The sequence below is a fragment of the Bidens hawaiensis genome, unplaced genomic scaffold (genome assembly GCF_021521415.1).
Source record: "Bidens hawaiensis isolate Kalapana, Puna unplaced genomic scaffold, B.hawaiensis_p1.1 tig00013943_1, whole genome shotgun sequence".
Taxonomy (NCBI): Eukaryota; Viridiplantae; Streptophyta; class Magnoliopsida; order Asterales; family Asteraceae; genus Bidens; species Bidens hawaiensis.
The window spans coordinates 506,511-523,683 of NW_027492193.1; the positions used below are offsets into that span (position 1 = coordinate 506,511).

Consider the following 17,173-nt stretch of genomic DNA (forward strand, 5'->3'; position numbering starts at 1 on the left):
CAACTTCGCCTGAACATGCCAGGCGAAGTTGTCGTGATATATATGTTCTAGGCTACGGCTTAGAAAAAATAATAATTCAACGAGTTCATTATTCAGAGAACGAGTCAGAGAGAGTCTGTTTTTTGGTGATCTTTGTATCACGTGTTTACGGTTACAATATAACGTGTTTGTGTTTATTGTAACGTGTTTAATCGTTTTGTCTTCTACACTCGTAACGTCTTACGTAGGGATTCCGCACCTACATAGAACGAGATATCTCGTGTAGATCCGGCTGGGAACCTACAAAGACATTTCGCAACATTCGAAGCGACATTCCTTTTCATCCCATTCCACCAATAGTTTGCTTTAAGATTATGGTACATTTTGTCGCTCCCGGGATGCATCATGTATTTCGACTTATGAGCTTCGCTCAAGATTTTCTCACGCAATCCTCCAACAATTGGTACCCAAATTCGGTTTCCCATTCTAAGAATACCATCATCACCCTTTACTAACGAGTCAATGGTGCCATTACGATTTTCATTAGAGATTTGGTTTTCGTTGATCGCTTGAGTTTGAGCGGATTTGATTTGGTCAACAAGATCGATTTGAAGTTCTAGCATTAACACTCGGACTCTTTTGGGCTTTTCATGTTCTTTACGACTTAAGGCATCAGCCACAACGTTGGCTTTACCTTCATGATAAACTATTTCGCAGTCATAGTCGTTGAGTGTCTTGGAGAAAAAACATTGAGTATAGGTCGAATCACTGAATCGGATCAGAAATTCGGTATTGGAGACTTCCATACAATATTTTATAAACATACGCGGATCAATAATTATGCCCTGACGCCACCCCGAGGCCCGTTCGAAATTTTGCCAATATTTCCAAAGGGCTATGTTCACCGAGCCGAAGAAAAAAACTAAGTGTGGGTCAGACCACTGAATCGGATCAGAAATTCGGTCTTAGATACTTCTATACAATATTTTATTACCCTAAGAAAGAATCGGATCAATAATTATGCCCTGACGCCACCCCAAGGCCCGTTCGAAATTTTGTCAGTATTGCCAAAGGGGTATGTTCACCGAGCCGGAAAAAAACTAAGTGTGGGTCGGACCACTGAATCGGATCAGAAATTCAGTCTTGGAGACCTCCATACAATATTTTATAAACATACGAAAGAATCGGATCAATAATTATGCCCTGACGCCATCCCGGGGCCCGTTCGCAATTTTGCAGTGTTGCCAAAGAGGTATGTTCACCGTGCTGGAGAAAAACTGAGTATGGGTCGAACCACTTAATCGGATCAGACATTCGGTCTTGGAAACTTCTATACAATATTTTATTACCCTAAGAAATAATCGGATCAATAATTATGCCCTGACGCCACCCCAAGGCCCGTTCGAAATTTTGTCAGTATTGCCAAAGGGGTATGTTTACCGAGCAGGAAAAAAACTAAGTGTGGGTCGGACCACTGAATAGGATCAGAAATTCGGTCTTGGAGACCTCCATACAATATTTTATAAACATACGAAAGAATAGGATCAATAATTATGCTCTGAAGCCACCCCGGTGCCCTTTCTAAATTTTTCAGTATTGCTAAAGGGGTATGTTCACCGAGTCAGAGAAAAACTGAGTATGGGTCAAACCTTGAATCTGATCAAAAATTTGGTCTTTGTGACTTCCATACAATATTTTATAAATACACGAAAGAATCAGATCAATAATTATACCTTGACGCCACCCCGGGACTCGTTCTAAATTTTCCAGTATTGCCAAAGGGGTATGTTCACCGAGCCAGAGAAAAACCTAAGTATGAGTCGAACCACTGAATCTGATCAGAAATTTGGTCTTGGTGACTTCCACACTATATTTTATTACCCTAAAAAGAATCGGATCAATAATTATGCCTTGACCCCACCCCGTGGCCCGTTTGAAATTTTGCCAGTATTGCCAAAGTGGTATGTTCACCGAGCCGGAGAAAAAACTGAGTATGGAGCAATCCACTGAATCGAATCAGAAATTCGGTGTTGTAGACTTCCATACAATATTTTATAAACATACGAAAGAATCGGATCAATAATTAGGCCCTGCCGCAACCCCGGGGCTCGTTAGAAATTTTGCCAGTATTGCTAAAGGGGTATGCTTACCGAGCCAGAGAAAAAACTGAGGATGGGTCGAATCACTGAATCGGATCAGAAATTCGGTCTTGGAGACTTCCGTACAATATTTTATAAACATACGAAAGAATCGGATCAATGATTATACCCTGATGCCACCCCGGGGCCCGTTCAAAATTTTGCCAGTATTTCCAAAGGGGTATGTTCACCGAGCCGGAGAAAAACTGATTATTGGTCAAACCACTGAATCTGATCAGAAATTTGGTCTTTGTGACTTCCATACAATATTTTATAAATATATGAAATAATCGGATCAATAATTATGCCTTGACGCCACCCCGGGACTCGTTCTAAATTTTGCTAGTATTGCCAAAGGGGTATGTTCACCAAGCCGGAGAAAATACTTAGATGGGTCGAACCACTGTATCTGAAAAGAAATTTGTTCTTGGTGACTTCCATACAATATTTTATTACCCTAAGAAAGAATCGGATCAATAATTATGCCCTGACGCCTCCCCGCGGCCCGTTCGAAATTTTTCCAGCATTGCCAAAGAGGTATGTTAACCGAGCCGGAGAAAAAACTGAGTATGGGTCGAACCACTGAATCGGATCAGAAATTTGGTCTTGGTGACTTCCATACAATATTTGATTACCCTAAGAAAGAATCGGATCAATAATTATGCCCTGACGCCACCCCACGGCCTGTTCGAATTTTTGCCAGTATTGCCAAAGGGGTATGTTCACTGAGCCGGAAAAAAAAACTGAGTATGGGTCAAACCATTGAATCGGATCAGAAATTCGGTCTTAGAGACTTCCATACAATATTTTATAAACATACGAAAGAATCGGATCAATAATTATGCCCTGACACCACCTCGAGGCCAGTTCGAAATTTTGCCAGTATTGCCAAAGGGGTATAATAAACAATTTTTTATAATAACAAAGAAAAAACCTAAAAATTATAACAAAAATCAAACTCAAGAACAAAATAATAACAACAAATACCAACAAATATTATAACAGCAAAAGAAAAAAAGTCAAATAATAAAAACAAAATATAAATAAGCAAATACTTATAGTGTCCCATAATCGAAAAATACGAACAAAAAATAACAGCAAACACCTATAAAAATGAACCTAATGATAACAGCAAATTGGTTCTCACTGTTTTCATGTTAACAATAAAATGTATTTAATTATGTTTCTTTAATTATAAATATATTTTATGTAGACATTTATATTATATTATTTATATTATGTAATCTTAACTTTTAGTAAATAATTGTTTTTTATAAATAATAATTGATTAAATAGTTTATGATTTCACAAACACACCTGATCATCCTCAAATCCTGAATCCCTATCAAATATAGAATCCGTTTTTAATATCTATTTTTCTCGCTATCGTTCTTAATTAGGATTTCTCTTTGGTAACTCTCGAAGAGCGTGACTCATATTTTTCTTATCGATTCTTATCATATTTGCTTAATTGATAAGGTGAGTAACCCATTCCCCTTTTTTACTTATTTTTAATCATTTTGGGGGCGTATGCGTAATATCATATTTATATATTACTTAGCATTCACATTAGCAAATTGTTAACCTTGTGTGCATATCAATTATTTGTCTAGTTTGTTACATGTCTAATTGTTTATTTGATCGCATTTGGTGAGGTCTATCATAATCACATTAATAGTATGATCATACGACCATCGTAGTAGCCAAAGCCCACTTTGCAAAGCAATGGTTTTACCGACACTCATTATTTGCTCATTGGCTTTATTATTTATCTCACAATGGACAGTTTTGCATTTTTTATATTATATTATATTTAAATTGTTGATGTTTTACTCACTCAACCTTATGTTGTAAATCTACTTTATTTTATACGCATATGCAGGTTTTCGTTTGAATTGATTTCAAGTTAGTGAAGAACTTAGTGATTATTTAAGTTAGAAGAATTTATCAAGTCTTATGTTAAATTTGAATTTGTTTGCTTTCATTATAAAGATTTTGTACTTTGGTTGTTTGGATTATTTAATTTAAATAAATTGATATTGTCACATTTAATATTGCATGATAGTATATTATGAGCTGTGAAATATCGGTTCGCGCCCCGAAATTTCCGTCTTAGATGGGGATGTGACATTCTAACGAATAAAAGAATCAAGAAATGTGATGATCTTCAAACTAGAATAGCGATGAGCACAACAGAACCCTAGACCTCTAAAATCACGAGAGAAACTGAAATTTAAATAATATCTCACTTACCCAATATATTTATATACTCTCTTTGTAACATAATTATAAACAAAACAAATGGGCCAAGCCTTCAACCACAATAATAAAGCCCAACTGTTGCAGCCTGCTACAAGCCATCCAATCCATTCGACTACAAGCCCATCATTTTCGTTTAAGCCCAACAGCTCTCAACCCACTATGCAGCATCCAGCCCAACTTATTTAACACAGTAAAACCAAAAACAAATTAGAACATTTATATAATAAATTTTTTGATTATTGAATTGAATTTATTTTAGTTTCAACATTAACATTACTCACAGGGCTCTATGGGTCAGTGAAAATAAGTTATGGTTTTAGGCCCACGTTTAATTAAGGCTTCCAAGTAAAAAAAAACACATAATATATAGATATATTATAATGGGTAAAGTATATTCAAGTAATGTATTGTGTAATGATATGCCTTGTTGATAATAAATTAAAGGTCGTGACTTCAAAACTTGTAATAAAGAATCATTTTTTCCTTAACAATTGTCATGAAAATGCCACAAAATCTTATTTCGATTTAGACCACTCATAAATTACTGTTTGAAGATATAAACCTTTATCCACCACGTAAGTGTCGTTGATTTGCACACAGTCCCTTTGTTAACTTAGCTATATATGGAATACTTGGTTATTAATTAGAAGGATCACGTAATTTCAAAAAAACTTGATTTCATATGCTAGGTTAATTATTCACTTTCATTTTACACTCCATTTATATTATATATATATATATATATATATATATATATATATAACCTGATTAAATTTTTCACTTTGCGTTAAACTCTATTTATATTATATCTATGAACTTTTACAAAAATAAATATTTACATATTATACTTTTATACATTGTTAGAATATATTTCGCAACATATTTGTTGAAATCCAAAAATCAACAACAAATCGTGTTTGTTAATGAAAAGAATATAAATTTAAATGTTATTATTAACATATTATACTATGTATATTGTTGAAGATTGTAAATAAAAAACACAAATAAAAATCTAATATGCTTTAAATTTAAGAAGACATTTTTTTATTATTAAATTATAAATATATGCTTAAAAGTTGATCCATTTTTTAAAATAAATCCATTTATCTATATAAATTTATAAAGTATAAATATATGATTTAAATCTATCTATTTATTTTTCGGTTAATTTAGTAAACCATACATATATGTGTTAAATTTTAAGGATAGTAATCACTTTCAAATATTATAAAGTTTATCGTATTTAGTTTTTTGGGTTTTTTTTTATCAATGATTGCTTCAGGTTTTTATGGAACTTAAATTTGATTATAACGGGTTAAAAGTTGGTTAATATATCGTTTGGTACAAATTAACTACATTTGACTCAAATTTGTTACGGGTGAAAAAAGGGTAATCTGAATATTTTTAAAAAATTGAGAATGCAAATAGATTTATCATAAAACTTGTTACGGGTTTAAAGTTTTGACTTGAAAATGTAAAAAAATGAAAGTTAGAATTTTAAATGTGATTGAGTTTCGAATTTAGTTTTAAGAATAATTTTTAGAAATAGTCAAAAGATTCAGGATTTTGCACATTGGGTATTTTTCCCATGACTATTAAAATTTAAGAGAAAATGACAAACACTTCCGACATGTGACCTCCAGGCCTATCAGTGCTTTTAACTTTTATCAAATTAGATGCATTTGTGTTAGCATTAACTTTTCCTTAAATAATGATCAGAATGTTGTATGTGAATCATGTCGTACAAAACTCAACTGAAGCAAAACATTCACAAAATTGAACGGGTTAACATGTTATTTTTTTTGTTAATTAACGAAGTCGGGAAGTCCTCGTACTTATCAAAAAAATTTTATGATATAACTCAAAACTATTATTATATGAGAAATATTTTTTGAAATTTGTTCATAACTAAATTTAATAATAATAATAATACACCACAGCCACCACACACATTTTACAAATATCTACAAATGACAATTGGTAAAGTCGATATGTTATGTCCGATTAATATCGACAATTACCATCGCCGACCAGAATAGCAACCGCCGGCCGTGATCAGGTTCCGATCACTTTGCTTTCTTTACTTAGTTGTACTTTGTTACCCATTTATATATTTATTACTCGTTTTAGTAATTAAATTAACTTAAATAGATCACCTGTCAAGTTCTTAAAACAGGTGCTGAATCTTCCGGTCAACCGCATACACGTGACAATCTTTATATTTTTTTAAACGGCAGATAATCTCAAGTGTAAAGCTACCCTTTCGGGTTTATATCTATGGTCGACTTCTCAACCGCCGTGAGACCGTACTCTTGATAAACCTTCGCCCTTTGTCGGGTATCACTACTAGAAAAAGATATGTTTTTCTACAACTGAATTCGTAGGAAATTTGTTGGAAAATCCAGTTTCTAACAGTTTTCCAACAAAAAGTTACGTCGGAAAAACACATGCTTGAAAGTCGTTTTCAACGACTTTTCTTACAAAATTGCTAAAAAACATGTGGTTGTAAACTTCCTCCAACTTTCCTACAAAAACTATTTTGACTTAACATAATGTTTTTAGATAATGTTGTAGCAAAGTTTAAGCTTATTTTTTTTTGTTGGAACTACTTGTCGTAGGAAAGTTTTGTGTGAAAATGACTTGTTTTCTAGTAGTGTAATAAAGCCTCGACTCGTCCATTCACCCAAATGTTCTTCGAACTAGCCCAAGTAGGAATCGAACATGCATGTCTGCTTTGATAGGGCAGGCGTCTTGTCACTAGACTAACCTCTTAGGACACGTGGCAATCTAATAAAAACCATTTCATTCAAATTCCACTTTTAATTCGAATTTAGAATTCCTTGGGGATTTTATGATGTATATATTGTAGTCTATAACCCAAAATCAAACAAATAAACACATCGGATGCAATTGTAGATGAAGAAATTGGAACCTGGATCAATCTCTGAGTCGTCTAATCATTATGAGATAAACGTATTTATGGGTTACATACAATGATTTATCGGATTAGACAACGTGATATCGATATATGAATGTCGATGGTTTTGTTTTTCCACATGAGCCCAAAATAATTAATTAATTAATTAGCCCATTAACTTTATACTTAAGCCCATATTATTACTAAAACCCAAATATAAGATCCAATAACAAAATCCAAATAACATCAGTGTTAAACGAGTCCGTACTCCCACGTCACCTAGCTCGATTAATCAACCTGTTACCTCGATCCAGTAACTAAAATATTTCGATAACACTAACATTACCAACATTTCCTTTAAGGGGTTCCTCCGGGGAGGTCTCGGGTTTTATACCTTGGCGCGTCAAGAAAATCAGGAAGGTTAAAAATCCCGTCACATGATTCGAACTTGTGTAATGGTTATTGACTTATTGGAGAGCTAAAGGCTTATACTTATCATTAGTTTTTTTTTTCTTTTGTTGCAGATATTATAGATTGAGATGAAGGTGGTGGTAAGAGAATCGACGATGGTGAGGCCAGCGGAGAAGAGACCGGCGGTAAACGTATGGAACTCTTGCCTGGATCTCATTGCCCCCAACTTTAAAACACTTCTAGTGTATTTTTACCGGCCGAATGGTGCTACCAACTTCTTTGATGCAAAAGTGATGAAGGACGCTTTGAGCAGGGCGTTAGTTGCGTTTTACCCGCTTGCAGGACGACTTAAAAAAGGCAAAGATGGTAGGAGTGAGATTGATTGTCGAGGACAAGGCGTGTTGTTTTTGGAGGCCGAGTCCGATGGTGTTATCGATGATTTTGGTGACTTTGCTCCCCAACCGGAGTTTTTGAAACTCTTTCCCATATTAGAAATTGAATTGGATCCTTTGCTCATCTTGCAGGTAATTAAATAGGAGTGTAAATCGTATCGGGTTGTCGGGTTAAATTCTATAACCCCGACCCGACCCGACCCATATACTTATTCGTCTTGTGTTCGGGTTGTATTGCGGGTCAATCCATTTTATGTTCATTTCCGAATAAATTATACTTATCGATATAGTAAAAGTTTTAAACAATCCAATTCATATCAAACCTTTTTGTATTTTTTTGTTATTTTAAGTGTTTTGTGTATTTATCTCTCATGCTCGATAGTAGAATACACGAACGAGTAGTATAAAAGAATGGACTGATAGAACTATAAAAATAAAAGTGTTAGGAAGTGAAAAGTAGATAAAAAGTTTCAAATATATATATATATATATAATACTAGTTTAAAAAGTTCATAGCTATATGAAGAATTTACCTCATACCAAACAGACCCTAAACATCAAAAATACTTGAGATTAAATTTTAACACTTTTCATCTCTAAAATCAAAATATTAACTTTTTTCAAAACTTTTAAACGTGTTAACAGGTCAACCCACTTTTTAAAGGGTCGTGCTCAGGTTGATCTTTTTTTTAAGAAAACGGGCCGTCACAGTTAAAACAAGTTATGTTGGGGTTGGGGTCGTGTCAACAAATCCAAAATCTTTTTTTGTTTTTCGTTGTCGTGTTTAAGTTGTATCAGGAATTGCTGCCCAAAACTGACATGTAACTGACTAACTGTTATTGAAATAGTTAGGTTAGTATTTGTTTGTTAGTTTGTTAGTAGTGGTTTTAATAACAATTACTCTTTAAAGCAGGTAACTTACTTCAAATGCGGTGGTGTTTCGCTAGGAGTCGGTCTCCACCATCATGTCATGGACGGGATGTCTTCGACTCACTTCATTAACACATGGTCCGAGATAGCTCGTGGCCTTGACATCACTCTCCCACCTTTCATAGACCGGACCATTCTACGTGCACAAGACCCACCACAACCCGTTTTTGACCACATTGAATACCACCCCGATCCAACAGTCCCAACGAACGAAAGCAAAACAGTCTACTCAAGTTTCAAGTTAACACGAGACCAACTCAATGTGCTCAAAGCAAAAACAAAGGAAGCTTAAGGTAGCACAATCAAGTACAGCACTTTTGAAATTCTCTCGGGCCATGTTTGGAAATGCGTGTGTAAAGCTCGCGGTTTGCAAGACGATCAGACCACCAAGCTCAAAATTGCGGTTGATGGACGGACCCGCTTTCAACCACCGCTTCCACCTGGATATTTCGGTAATGTTATCTTCACAGCCGCTGCTATAGCCACCGCTGGCGAAATTCAATCGAAACCTTTCTGGTACGCTGTAAGTAAAGTCCATAATGCTTTAGCGATAATGAATAACGATCGTCTAAAATCACTACTCGATTATGTGGAACTACACCTTGATCAAAAGCCCGAGGATTATAAGTACACGCATGTTCAAGTAATAAGTTGGACTAGTCTACCGCATCAAGGCGCTGACTTTGGATGGGGCCGGCCCTTCTACGTGGGCCCTGCACGACTCCCATCACGAGGTAGATTTTGTGTGTTACGAAGCCCGATAAAAGATGGGAGCTTATCAATCGTCATCGGGCTGGAAGCTGAACAAATGAAGCTTTTCAGCAACTTGTTATATGCAACAATAACTAACACTTTTATCAGTAGTTTATAGTTTGTATATATTTATTTGGTCTGTATTATTAATTTGTAAGTTAAAAACTTATGCTCTAGTGTGCACAGGACAGGTATAGTGTGTGTATATATATATATAATTATATATATTACTATATATATATAATTATATATCATGAAATACTTGATGCTAAGGTGTGATGAGTTGATTACATTTATTTTGTGGGATCTTTTGTTTGTGCAGTTAAGCTTTTTTTATTTGGGAAAATCATCAAATTAGCAATTTTGATTAAAAGAAAACTTTCAAAATAGCCATGTAATTTGTTAAATTATCAACTAATCCTTTTGACGCAGGAGTAGGGGTGAAAACGAGTTGAGCCAAGCCCGAGCTCGGCTTGTTTAACTTACACGGAGCTCGAGCTTGGCTCGTTTCGAGCTCTATTTTCAAAGCTCGAGCTCGGCTCGTGAGCATATTTTCAAGCTCGAGCTCAGCTCAGGCTCGACTCATGTACTAACTATTAATTATTATTTTTTATACTTTTAACTATTTTTTATATATTTTTTTCTATTAATAATTTTATGTATAAAATAATGTATATTATTTAGTAATTTTTATTTATTTTTTCATAATATTATATATACTAATTAGTAATTATTAAATTTATATTTTAAAAATTATATAAATGACAAACTCATTTAGGCTCGCGAGCCGGCCTGAGCTCGATAAGTGAAGCTCGGGCTCGGGCTTGTTTATTAAACGAACTTACTTTTAGGCTCGAACTCGGGGACGGGCTTGATTATGCCCGGCTTGATTAAGCTTTTTCACAAGCCGGTCTCAAACAGAAATATTCATTGTTTTCTCCTTGTATCACCTCTTCATATATAGTTTTCTCTTCTCTTGTCTTTTACATTCTTTCTGAATATTCATCTGTTCTATACAGAAATATTCACTGTATAGACAGATTCGAACACTTTTCGTTACGCTCCAACTAACATCGAATGTACCAGAATGTTTTCAACCGTAAAACAAACGAATCATAGCTCGTGAACCTAGAAATTCCGGGCAGGCCCTTTCATTGTACTTGGTTACATATGCAACAATTCTCAAGATTCTTTTTTTCTGAACTAGTTGCATTTGATTAATCTATGACAGTATCAAGTAAGACAAGTTACATAGGTGATGTTTGTTTTTTAAGATAAAAAACTGTCTGCAATCTGATTTCATCTGATTTTATGTCTGCAAATTAAAGATGTGATCTGAAGGTCTGCAATCTGAAAATATAATACTGTTTGTTTTATAAACTGGATATCGTCTGCATAAGCTGAAAACTAGTAACCTATCATATATATCACAATAGATAGAAGTCATTTAACGTTTGTAGACTGCTAAAATAATTGGTAGTGGTGTACGGACTGTGGAAGTGGGTGGTGGTGTACGAACTATGGAAGTGGGTGGTGGTAGATGATTGTGGTAGGCGGTGAACGGTGGTGATGGATGGTTGTGGTGGGTGGTGGTGGTGGATGGTGGGTGGTGGTGGCGGAAGGTGGGTGGTGGTGGTGGTGTCGGACAGTGGGTGGTGGTGGTGGCGGTGGACGGTAGGTGGTGGGTGTGGTGGTGGTGGCGGACGGTGGGTGGTGGTGGCACACGGTGGGTGGTGGTGGTGGTGGTGGACATTGAATGTTGGTAGGATGATAATAAGTGTGAAGATGTTGAATATTAGCTTCTTATTTAAGACAACATAAGCAGTTTTCAGATCTTTTTCTTTTTTTTAAACAAACTGTCTTCAGGAACTTATGTCTGCGCGCCCGTTGACATAACTCTCCTGCAGACCTTTGAAGCAAAAACAAACACAACCATAGTTGATAGTCTAGTCCATATATTATTCACTTGTGAATTTGATATATTAATCACAAGATATAATTATAACAAGATTCAAAAGAACAAATATAAATCATTGGTTTTTTATCAACGGATTCATATTCGGTATCATAATTATATGATCATAAGTAGCATTCATATATAATCTATACCATCACCCCAATACTTAAGAAAACATTTTGAATGATGAAATATTCACAACAATCACATTAGCAATTTTAATCCAAAGTGCAAGTTTCTTTAGCAAATCCAAGTGTAGATGCCTTGGTGTTGTATACAACCCTAGTGTTCTTTTGTTGATAATTCCCAATAATACCAACCTCCTCTTCATCCGACAGCCTAGCGATCGCTAAACAAACTTGAGACGCATCCGCCTTCGCAAAATAAAAAATCCCGGTCACATCAACGGTAAGCATAGCATCCGTCCCTAAATGCATTTTCATAGTCGGTATATCAACTTCTTCGTAAGCCGAGAGGTTAAAACAAGTGTCTAGTATTGAAAAGGCGGGCGCTTTAGGATAACCCGAAAACTGTTTTAGAAATTCGGTCTTGAGCGCGTTGTAGACCGATGGTTTAAGCCGAGTGATTACTGTTCCGGAGTCTATTAGCATCTCATTTTTACCAAAACTTGAGTCTTGTAATGGCACCCCACCAATGCTGATTCCAGTGAGGTTAAGAAAGTAAAAAGTTGGCATCATTGTGTTGGATATTAAGTTAGTAAAAGTAAAGGGTGTAAAGTTCTTGTAAAGTGAAGTGTTATCACCTAATATTAATGACCCTGAACCCTCATCAGTTACTGAAGGTAAACAGTAAGAAAACACACCTTCAAACACATCATAAGTTTGTGACACTACTGAAAAACCACTTCTTCCAAGCCCCATAAGCCCGGACACTCCGCCGAACAATCCATCGTTGTCCCGTCCGCAACCAAACACAAAATCCTTGACCAATGTGGTACCAAGTACAAGGTTGTCATTGGCTAAATCGCCACGGGTGTATGACCCATCCCCATAGGTAACATAGTAGTTACATGTAGTGGAGTTAAACCCGCAAACACCTGAGCTACCGGTGGCTGATGCAAGATCTTGACATGTTGTGGACTTGCATAGCACCGGTTTGTATGCAGGTGATTGCGAGGGGTTAAATAGCGGTTCTTGTTGATTATAACAAGAACTGCAGGGTTCACACTGAACCCATGTTAGGTCACTTCCAGTATCGACGATTAGGGTTACATTTCGACCGCCTAATGTAACGGTCACAATGTAGTTGAGAGTCTGGAGTTTGGCTCCAGAAACAAGTGGGATTTGAGATTGTGAAAGTTCTTGATTAAAGCCTTTAGAAAGCAAGATTTTGATTCTTGATTGTAGCGAATGGACCCAAATTTGATCCGAAAGTAGGTTTTTTAGTAGTCTTTGGTTCCCATCTGATCTGGGTCTAGAGCAATAATCCCTGTTATGCAATTCTAATATTATTGCATTCTTTTCTGTTCCTGCATGGACAAGAAAATGAATGTACTTTAAAGTTTAAAACATTTGTTTTAAAACCGGACCGTTCTTGTTCTTACTGGTTAACTGGTTGGACTGATTTCAAAAACCGAATAACATTATAAAGAATTTAAAGTTATACATATATATAAACTAGCAAAATTCCCCTCTTATGGTGTGCAGCGGAAATTTGGTTGGTATCCGTTTGGTGCATCATAGTATCAATACATTGCCTAACACTTTAAACGTACAGACGTTGAACCACTAAACCGAGCAAAAACTAGACGTATAAACGTAAACCTTTGCATGAGCATTGCAACGTGTTAACTCATAATTCAATCAGATTTGAATTGATATAGTATATAACAACAACACTAATAATAATAGTTAAATAAATTTATACAGTTTAGAATTTATTAAAATTAAAAGTAATGCATAAGGATTATTTTGTACTTTCATTAATACTCTAAAGGAAGAAAACATAAAAATGGGACATGCTCCGGAAGGTTGTACATTGAGCTTGTAAGTATATACCAAAAGAAATAAAAGGTTACTTAAATCAAACAAATAGCACCATATCCCACTAACAATCAATCAAATGAAACCAAAATTGAATAGTAAAGTGTGAGGGGACAGTATTTTAACATATAAGGTTAATTTGAAATAAAATATAACAATACATTTATGTTTTGTTTGAATTTGCAATATCAGGGACATCCGATAAAATTTGTAATGATACAGAGAACATAGTTTTTAAATAAATAAAATATAAAGTTTAATATAGTACATAGGTATGTTAAAAGAAAAGAAATAAAAATAGAACTTAAGATTCGGTTGGGTTCTAAAACGCTACTTTAAACCACTAATCATCATAAAGATTTTGACTTAAAAATTACTAAACAAAAGATTATCACGGACGGTCAAATTTTGTATGCAATGGTTACACAAAAATAAATAGTAATAAAGAAATAACCGCGACCAGATTTACAGATTAACAACGGATTTTGCCCACAATCACATTTCCGATAGATCCCCAACAACATATTAAAGGTCATCCACAACGACCTTTTTGGGACGAAATATTACTGACTGTAATACCAATGGATTTTAACCGATGACTCCTTTAAGGTTGTTCAAAATGGAGGGGCTTTTCTAATATGTCGGTCTAATTGGTTACACGACGAAGTGGCACTCAATAACCCATCGGTCATTGTAATATATTTTTTAACATTTTTAATTTTTTGATGAATAAATTAAATTTTAAAGTTGGTAAAGTGTACGAATGATAAAAATAAATAAGGTAAACCAAATAAAAGAATTAAGTTAAATATAAAATATACTTGAAGAAAAATCTACCTAAGGTACGCTATCGAGAAAAGTCGATGATCCTGACCGTTGTCTCAACAGATCTTGCATCGCCGGTGTGACGCGTCTCATGTGCTCTTGATTATCATCCATAGCCTTCCGTACAGTATGGAGTACTTATCCTTTTTTCTAGACCAAAAATTACTAACTTTAAAGCAACACTTCTGTCCTAACTTGTATTTTAGGCATGCAAAGCTAGATTCTCGTATAAATCTATGACTGTGTCCTAGTTTTCATACACCCTAAAGAATAAAGACCCATACCGCAGTTTACAGAAAAATGTGTGTATTTGCCAAAAATGGTGTATGAAAACGATTCTATGACTTTGTCCTAATTATTTAACTGGCTCTATAACAGTCAAGATAACCTATATACTATAATGAGACACTTGAAACTAGAATAGATATATAATCAGATAATCACTTTTAGAATGCAATCCAAAAAACCAGTAAACCAAAAATATATGTGATGTTGAGTGCTCACTTGTTCTTTGAGGGAAGCAATTTGTTGTAGTTGTTTGTTGTTGTGTCCACTTGAGTTTCTTCAAAGTGAGAACCTGCCTATCTCCATCGCTATAAACACCCGTGATGGTGGTGGTGATAGCGGTGGTGGCCGGAGGAGCATGTAAAATGAGAAGTGTAAAGATGAAGATATGGAGAAAAAGTGGCATGGTTTTCTACACAAACACAAATGGTTTTTTTTTTTTTTTTTGTGTTAAGAATCTTTGAAGGGTTGGAGGTTGGCATGTGAACAAAAGAGGAAGGGTGGCTAAAGAGTTGAAGGACCCCACTTTGGTTGCATGAGAAATTATTGAGGCTTCACATGCACATCTGCATTTACTTATTGGAAAGGAGAAAAACAAATAATATGTTAAATTGGTTGGGTTAGTTTCTTTGATAGGTGGGACTTCATCAGCTTGTGATTTTTCAACCATTTTTATTGGTTTCTTATGGGTGATCTTGGTTGAAAAAGACTGCCCCTTCACGGGATCAAATGCCCCCATACCCTTATGTAGATGCAATCATACATCTTTATAACTAATAAATAAAAAATTCTAAGGGACATATATAGTGCCGGCTCTAAGAATTCACGTGTCCTGACCGAGCAGGAAAAAATATATCACTTAAGTCTAAACATACTAAATAATGTAAAGACATGTTTTTATACACCGATGAAATTTATGTCAATTAAAATAACAATTAGCAAAATCATGGTATTAGATTGAGTTTATGACATCCAGATAAATAGGCTAATAGCTAATTGATTTGTGAAGCTCTCCTATCATTCTTGATAGCGAATTGATAGATCAACTATTTGTAGTTTAGATTCTTTAATATTTCGTTCCCGGTAGCTATCATCGTCAACCCGCTAAATCTTTCTTAGGGCATTGTGGATCGTAAATAAGATTTCAATAAGTATAATTTCTAAAAAAATATTTCTGAATATGCTACCGTGACTACTGGTGTTCAAAATTGACTTTGTTGTTATCCCGCTTATTTGTTTCTTTAACATTTATTGATTAATTAAAAGTAATAGGCTTTTTTCAATTTATAATTGTTTTTGTGTAATCTAAAAAAGTAGGTCTAAAATGTGTTTGGGTATTATAAAACTAGTGGGATTATAAGTATTTTGGTATTCTATATATATTTAACATTAGGAATTTTAGAAAAAATTTGTGCTCCCAAAAATACGTGCCCCGAACGGGGCCCACATGGCACCCTTAGAGCCGGGCCTGGACGTATAATCCCCACCCCCTCCTTTTTTTTTCTTTTTCTCGTCCAAACTAATATGGTAAATATTAAGGTTTTGGGTTTGTGAATGTCTCATAATTTGGTTTAAAACTATGGGTTAAATGTTGGAGAGTGATATTGTAATGTTCGTATGCTAAGCATTTGTTAATTGCGGTCCTTGGGGAAGACTAATTAACATGAAACATTTAAAGCATACACAACACAATAATGAATTTGTGTTTAGACAAATTTATGGAAGGTTTTCATTCAATCTGAGGAAATGATAGAACTTATGAGGATCTTAAAACGACCTCAAGGTTTGTCCTAGATGGTGATTTAGAATCCATCTAAGTTTGTGATGGTTTGATAACAGCCTTATAATTATAACAAGTTTAGCTTGAACGCTAGCAAGTGGTGAAAGCTTACACTAAGGCATGTGTTGATCTATGAGTAAGCATTGATGAACTCAATGATACAAAGACATGGTCTTATTTAAATCATGAGTGTCGAGTTCATCCTAAGTAAAGTAAAACAAACTATATCAAGATGCCAAAAAAAATGTAGGGAATAAGTCTTTAAGAAACAACATTTCTTTACCACATCCAGAAATTGGATGGTGTTATCCAGTAACACTTAAATGTTAACGTGTCTTGCATTTAAACTTGGATGTTAAGGAATAAGTCTTTTTTTAGTCCAAATATAAATGCAAACATATAACTAAGTGGATGACATAAACGTCATAACGCATAATAGAGATGTGTTTGGCCTAAATAATAAGTGTATCTTTCTAAAACAAATATTATAACTAGGTGTGTTTGCCCTAATCAAAAGTGACCATGTTCTATAATAATGGGT

At 34.8% G+C, this 17,173-nt stretch overlaps 1 protein-coding gene and 1 pseudogene across 2 annotated transcripts; one reads left to right on the forward strand and one right to left on the reverse strand.

Moving 5' to 3' along the window:
- The first annotated feature begins 7,805 nt into the window (after positions 1-7,805).
- Positions 7,806-9,959, forward strand: LOC143545395 (shikimate O-hydroxycinnamoyltransferase-like; annotated as a pseudogene). The gene is made up of 2 exons (XR_013137420.1): positions 7,806-8,231; positions 9,013-9,959. The product of XR_013137420.1 is annotated as a shikimate O-hydroxycinnamoyltransferase-like (transcript).
- A 1,990-nt stretch (positions 9,960-11,949) lies between these two features.
- Positions 11,950-15,445, reverse strand: LOC143545412 (aspartyl protease family protein At5g10770-like). The gene is made up of 2 exons (XM_077037320.1): positions 15,072-15,445; positions 11,950-13,228 (listed from the first exon to the last, which is right to left on the reverse strand). The coding sequence occupies exons 1-2, from the start codon at positions 15,256-15,258 to the stop codon at positions 11,958-11,960; spliced, it is 1,458 nt and encodes a 485-aa protein (XP_076893435.1). The 5' UTR covers positions 15,259-15,445; the 3' UTR covers positions 11,950-11,957.
- Between the last annotated feature and the right edge of the window lie 1,728 nt (positions 15,446-17,173).